This window comes from Mirounga leonina, unplaced genomic scaffold (assembly GCF_011800145.1).
Source record: "Mirounga leonina isolate KUSES-001 unplaced genomic scaffold, KU_Mleo_1.0 Mir_91, whole genome shotgun sequence".
NCBI classification, from domain to species: Eukaryota; Metazoa; Chordata; class Mammalia; order Carnivora; family Phocidae; genus Mirounga; species Mirounga leonina.
The window spans coordinates 33609735-33617185 of NW_023270839.1; the positions used below are offsets into that span (position 1 = coordinate 33609735).

Below are 7451 nucleotides of genomic sequence, written 5' to 3' on the forward strand. Positions count from 1 at the left end.
GATCTCCCCCAGCTTTGGATCTCTGGTCATCACACTGATTCCGACATTCAGCAAGTATTAGTCAGTGCTGTGCCTCAGAGGTAGAGAGGACCTTAGCCCTAGGATGCTCACAGCCTAGTGGGGTGGATAGATTCCTAAGCAGTTCTTTACAACATTCTGCAGGAGCAGCTATGACAAACCATGCAAAGGAACCCTCCATCCACCTGTCTCTCCCTAAATCCAGTGTTACCTTTGCACTGTCCCAGATCTCTCCTGGGGAATAGTTCCAAGGTGGAAAGGGCATATAGCTGCTCAGTCAGTGTTGGGACATGTTAATGTCTTGGAGACCAGTGAGTAAACCTGCTAATGATACCTCAGGCTCTGCATTTAAATCTTGCTCCAAATTGGTGCATCCCTTTAACATGTGGTTTTCTGTTACTATTAAACTTTGTTGTTTCTATTTATATGGGGAGGAAAAAAAGCATGAGTGGGGAGATAAGAGTAGTGGGTGGCTCTACTGTGTTAATCAAACCTCCAGGGAGCTGAGCTGCCCAGAGATCATTGCCAAAGGCCCACTGTCTTCTCAGGGGCAGTTTTCCTGATTTGTTAACGTAGAAGCTAGTAAGCCTGAGCTCAACAGAGTTACCAGATTCATTATGGCAGAACTCTCAGAGCCTCTTAAATATGCTAACCCAGAAGATACATGACTTTCCCAGTATTAATGGTCTGGCCCACCCACTGCTGTTTCTACTAATAGTCTGTCCCACACCAGTTTGGAAAATGCAGCAGAAAAGACCTTCCCAAGTCAATCAGGCAAACCCAACACAGCCTGAATGTGCCCAACACAACTTTGCTGTTACAAATAAACTAGGTCTGATTTCCTTTGTATCTTCAAGGGATGAAGAAATTACTAGTAATAAAACCTATTCCTTTCTTATCACGTTGGATTTGGATATCGGTGAGCTGATCATGATCAAGTTCAAGTGGGAAAATGGCGCCGTATGGACCAATGTCTGGAACACAGTCCAAACCATCATCCCATGGAGCAGAGGGCCCCTCTACTCAGGCCTTGTTGTAAAGACCATCAGAGTCAAAGCGGGAGAAACCCAGCAACGGTGAGTATTGACTCAACCTCCCTTGACATCTATCAGGCATCTCCATGTGCCGGACCTCCACAATTAACACTTGCACTTATATCATAAAGTGGACACTATCATGTCCTAATGATGGCATATAGATGCTCAGAAAGGTGAAATGACCATCCCGAATTCACACAGCCATAGATGGAAGGACTGGGATTTGCACCCAGGTCTTCTGACTCCCGGTCTAGACTCTTCCGGCTGCCTGTGGTTCAGAGCTACTTGCCTCGGAGTTTGAGAATCGCCTCACTGGCCCAGTGCCCTTCAAACTTCAGTGCGCAGGTGGATCGCCAGGAGATGTTTGTGGGTGCTGCAGTCCAAGGACCGCACTTTGAGTGGCAAGGACCAAGATGTGCCATTCCCTTCTTACTGCTCACCCAGATAAATGCTTTCAACAGATCGCAGTCTCGACATCCCATTCTGTGAGATGTCGCAGTCTCGACATCCCATTCTCTCAAATCTCAGAGTGCCAAAGAGCCACTGGAGAGCTTATTAAATATGCAGGATTCCCGAAGCCACTTGCGGAACTTCTGATGTGCAGTGGTTTGTGAAGGGACCCAGGACACACAGTTGCTAATAAAAACCCTAAGAAATTCTGATGGGAACCAATGGAGCAGGCTTAGGAAGCCCTGCTCTGTGTGATTTAACATCTCCCTTGGTCCCATTGTCCCCGGGGACAATAAGGGATTGGGGACAGAGTAAGACACAAAAGAAAGAAAAGTGGTCCAGATGCCCCTTCAGTCCTGTCAGCAAAGGGATGCCCAACATATTTTGCCATGGCAACTCTGCTTTTCTAGAGTTCTGCACTTCTCCATGAGAAGAGAATTCTGTCCTTCCCCAGACCCTTCCTCCTCCTCCTCCCCCTCATGTTCAGGAAACTTGTCTCTCCTCTCCCACTGCCCTTTGTTGGGGAGCCCATTTCTCTCTCCGGCTTGTCCTCAGTAGAGATGGAGAACAGCAGGCCTCTCACCTCTGAACTATGCTCCTCCCTCACCCCACGGGCTTCACGGCCAAGAGTGGGCCCGAGGCAGATTTATGCCCCCGACTCCCTTATACAACAGCGCTCTGAGATTTTATCTCCCCGGGATACAAAATCCTGGCAATTACTAAGAGCATACTCTGCAGCCTGCCAACAGATTTCTCCACATGATCAATTTGAGAAAATTCAACTGCTTCTCTCCTCTTAGACACTTGGCTATTCTTGCATGACTTTCTAGCCCTTTAGAAGTGCTCAGCTTCTGACAGCCACCCCTCCCCGCACTCCCTCAGCTTGAGGGTCATTCCTCAGGCCTAGGGGCTGTTCACCATGACAATTCTCTGTGACTTGACTGGAAAGGCTATATAAAACACACCATAGCCTTCTCACTGGTGCTTACCCACATGGTTCTGAAGGAGGAAAGAGCAGAGGGAAGGGAATGGTGCTTCCAGAGCTCCCACTGTGCCGAAGGCACAGAACCAGGTCTAGAGGGTTGGTCTCATGGAACCCTCCCAGTAATGCTCGGAAATGGGTCATGTTGGCTGTGCAGATGAGAAAGCTGGGCCTCACAGAAGCACAGCCTGGGGGCACTGCTGATAATTGGCTGAGTCCAGATCTAACTCAGGGCTTGTCTGATGCCTTCCTTGTCTCTTTGCTGTCCATGCACTGTTCCCAACAGTTCCTTTCTCCATTCATCTGGGCCCCATGGATCTGACTTTCCTTAGTCTAAACCAGCAGTGTTGAAGTGCTGGGTATTCACATATCTGTACATCAGACCCTTCCTTGGAGCTGTAGGAGGTACATGCTGAAAAAGGAGGAGGGGTGGTGAGACCTATAGCTTTTTAAGTTGCAAGTATTCAGTGGCTCCTATGTGTCTTCCCAGCATGAGGTACCATCGGGGGATATCAAAAAAAAAAAAAAAAAAAAATCTGAGTGTGGCCCTTGGCAGAAAGAAATTCCAGGACCTAATAATTAGGAAAAACAAGATGCATAAATTTTACTAATAACATACTCCCTCCTGGTGCTTCTCAAACCTTCATGTGCCCAGGAAGCATCTGGGAATCGTGTTAAAATGCAATTAAAATGTAGGTGGGGTGGGGCCTGACATCCTGTGTCTCTAACAAGCTCCCAGGTGCGGCTGCTGCTGGCTCACAGACCACACTTTGCATAGGGAAGGTCTAGCATTGCATGGTCTAGAAAGCCTAGAAGGGAGACAGCAGTTCAGTGGTGCGGCACCACCACGGGCTGTGGGGAGGCCAGGAGGCATTCCCAGGGAGAGAGGCAGCGAGCAAAGCAATATGGCAGCCAGAACCCGATGGCCTGCGTCTGCCAGCCCTAAGCTCAAATTCCACTTGCCGCTCACCATCTGTGGAGCCTCGAACACTAACTGCACCTCGCAGAGACTCGGTTCTTTAGCAATAAATGGAATTTATAATATGTATCTCATGAGACCAATAACAAACTACCAATTTTTGAGTCCCTCTACAAACCGTAATCCCAGGGCCAGGATGCAAATATGCAACCTCACAGTCTTAATCTCTCTGCTGACTACAGGGTACAAAAATGGTCAAGTAACTCACTCCGTGCCTCCATGGGAGGAATTCAATGAGAGGTGATTTTCTCATTCAGAGGCACAAAGTCAGAGGTGAGAGGACCTATTGTGGTGGAAGAGACAGGGCAGAAAACATTGGTTCTACAGCGGGACATCAAATGAGATCAGCTACACATAATGAGAAAATGCTCAATTTCCACAGTAATCATATAAATGCAAGACAAAAACCAATGAGATTATCGCTGGTCACCCATTAGCTTGGCAGGAATTAAAAAACAGACAACATCCAGAGTTGGTAAAGGTGTGGAGAAGCAGGCACCCTCATACACTATTTGTGGGAGTGCAAATTATGGAGCTTCTGCAGGAGAATTTCATTCGACAACTAACATTTAGTGAGCACCTACCTTATACCAGGCACTGTTGTAGGCACCAGGCAGGGAACAGAATAGACAAAGCCCTTGTTCTCATGGAGCTTACATTATCGAAATTTTAAATATACATAATACCCAGAATTTTGACTCTAGGTGTCCATCCTGGAGAAATACTCAAAATATCCACAAGAGATATACATGTGCAAAAATGTTTGTTGCAGTCCTATCTGTAAATAGTAAACCATTGGGAAAACCTCAATGTCTGTCAGTAGGAAAATGGCTCCAATACACTGTGGTACATCCACACAATGGAATATAGTACAGGAAGTGAAAAAGAATGAGACAGATTCATATGTAGTGAGATGAACAGGTCTCCAAGTCCATTACTTGATGGCAATGAAAAAGGTCAGAAAAATACATACATTATAACCTCACTTCTCTTAAAAATTCTTTATGTTTGCATATGAACACTGATATATGTGTAAATGCATAGAAGTAGATCTGGAGATGGGGCACCTGGGTTGCTCAGTTGATTGAACGTCCGACTCTTGATTTCAGCTCAGGTTGTGAGATCAAGCCCCGCGTTGGGGCTCTGTGCTCAATGGGGAGTCTGCTTAAGATTCTCTCACTCCTTTCTCTCTCTGTCCCTCCACCCCTCAAATAAATAAATAAATCTTTAAAAAAAGGAAAGAAAGAAAAAAGAAAAGAAAAGAAAAAGAGATCTGGAGAGACATAAACCAAACCAGGAATGCAGAGGGGAATGACATCGGTGAAGGGTGACGGCAAAGAGGATCTTTAATATTTGACTTCATTTAGTTCTTTACCATTTGAATTTTTCAAAATTGCATTCACAAATTATTCATAACAGTTTTTTTAATTTTAGCTTTATTGAGATATAATTGACAATTAAAATTAAGATATTTCAAGTGTACATCATTGTGATTTGATATACATAGACATGTGAATGGATCCCCCCACCACCCAGTTAACTAACACACCCAGCACCTCACATATATATAATCCAGTGTTATCAACTATAGTCACCCTGTTTTACATTAGACGCTCAGACCTTATTCATCTTATAGCTAAAAGTTCGTATCCTTTTACCAACCTCTCCCTATCTTCCCCTTCCCCAGTCCCTGGGAACCACTTTTCTACCCTGTTTCTATGAATTCTACTTTTTTGGGGGAGGGGCAGATTCCACGTATAAGTGATATCCTGCAGTATTTGTCTTTTTTCATCTGGTTTATACACTATTTTTATTTTTAAAAAGTCTGATTTAATGAAGACTTGACCCTAGATGCAATACAAAAAAGAAAAAGAAGAAAGAAGAAGCCATAAACTAGAATTCTTTGTGACTACTGATCGTTTTTTTCCTAGTAAATGCAAGTTAGCAACACAAAACAGCATCTTAGGCCAACCTAACAAACGGTCAAGGCCGTCTAAGGCTTGGTCTCCAAGAGACACCCAAAACACAGAGTGATGTCCTCTCTAGCCGGACAGTGTCTGCACCAATAAGAGGAAAGGGCTGGGCTTACAGAGCTGAGCCCAGCAGAGGCTGGTGACCATGGCCTCGTGCCCAGGGACCTTTAAGAGCAGCGCTGACAAACTGGAGCGAGTCCAAAGAAGGAAGGCTGAGGAGAGAAGCCTGCCTTGTGAGGAACAGTTGAAGGAACTGCAAATGTTTGCCCTGGAGTCTGGGCAATGCAGTGAAAGGAACAATAGTTACCCTCAAATCTTTGATGAGCTGTGGTTGGGGAGAAAAAAGAACTGCCCCGAGGACTTTCTGTTCTTACTGAGCTGAAATCACCCCAGTGCAGAACTCCAGGAAGCAGCCTTACATTGATTGCTTTCACTGACTTGGGTTTTATTTTTCTCTGAAGTTACGAAAATATTTGTGCACGTAAGAATCCAATTTTTTTTTTAAAAATAGCATGCATTACATAAATTGAGTTTTTATTTACAAAGGATGAAACACTTCAATAAGCTCCATCTAAAAGTTAACGCTGTGTTTGCTCTGTTTTCTCTTCAGGATGACATTCTGCTCAGAAAACATGGATGGCCTACAGCCCCACCCAACCCCGGAGAAAACCTTTGTGAGATGTGACGTAAACTCTAAAAAATTGAAGAGAAAGATCAGATGAGCTTCTACGAAGTTCCAGTGTGAAGAATAAATGATCTATTCCTCATCTGGAATGGTTACCTTATTTGAAAACCCAAGTTATATAAACAATCTTACATAAAGTTTAAACAAAGTTTAGGTTTAAAGGGGGAGTATGTTTCACTATTCTAAAGTGAGCTTTTAGGGCGCCTGGGTGGCTCAGTTGGTTGAGCGACTGCCTTCGGCTCAGGTCATGATCCTGGAGTCCCGGGATCGAGTCCCGCATCGGGCTCCCTGCTCGGCGGGGAGTCTGCTTCTCCCTCTGACCCTCCTCCCTCTCATGTGCTCTCTCTCTCTCTCATTCTCGCTCTCTCAAAAATAAATAAATCTTTAAAGTGAGCTTTTAGAAACTATATTATGTAACTGTATTCAAACATTTGTGTAACTAGAAATTTCCCTACTGTATCTCTGATTAAATGGTAATATATGCAATATATAAATAAGAGCCATTTTAGATCCATTGTCCTAATTTACAAGGTCTTTTACAGTTAAGTCAAATTCCCCATATTTCCCTCCTAGTTTATTCTGATCCGTTTTTTGAACCATGCTGGAAAGGTACTTCTTTATGACAGAACCCTCGCTTCAACAAAATGAAATTCCCATTAATCACTAGTCATATGTCCCCACATACACATGCTTTTTAAGACAATTCAGCTCACTAAAAGAAGAAAAATTCTAATTAAGCCAGTAGCTGCCATCATGAAGGTTGTACAATTATTTCACTGAATCAAACCAATGAAAGTAGAATTCTCCTAAAACTACTTAATGGCAACCTGAAAGCTGGACAGTTGGTCATTTTAACAAGTAAATTACTATTGCACTAAATACAATTTTTCTCTTTTCCTAATGCCCGCATTAAAAGCTAACGGAACACTTACCTCAAAGACTTAGATATCAGATTTCAAACTGTCCAGTAAATGAAGTAATGACGTTTTGACCAGCAAATTCCGTCACAAAACACGTGAAGGAAATACTAGCCCTGGTCATGACCTGGGTATGTGTTTCAAGTAACTCGAGCGCGAGAGCACAGTCTGTGCGCTGTTACCGGAGTTACCGGACTCCGCGTGGCTTCAGCCCCGCGCAGCTCATAAGGCACCTGCTCTTCAGCAGAGCAGGGCAAACCAGAGCTGGTAAAGGACAAATCCCAAAGAGATGCCTGCCTCTGATGAAATCAGTTTAAGACTGTCTTACGCGAGGGCAGGTGGGTGGCTCAGTCGGTTACGCGTCTGCCTTCGGCTCAGGTCATGGTGCCAGGGTCCTGGGATCGAGCCCC

At 44.5% G+C, this 7451-nt stretch overlaps 1 protein-coding gene across 1 annotated transcript in view; it reads left to right on the top strand.

The window, feature by feature from the left end:
• The window catches only part of LIPC (lipase C, hepatic type), a 152811-nt gene extending 146436 nt beyond the window's left edge, over positions 1 to 6375 (top strand). The window contains exons 9-10 of the mRNA XM_034993568.1: positions 876 to 1094; positions 6050 to 6375. Of these exons, the coding sequence (XP_034849459.1) occupies positions 876 to 1094; positions 6050 to 6161 (331 nt within the window). The 3' untranslated portion in view covers positions 6162 to 6375. The remainder of the gene's footprint in view (positions 1 to 875; positions 1095 to 6049) is intronic.
• The last annotated feature ends 1076 nt before the right edge of the window (positions 6376 to 7451 follow it).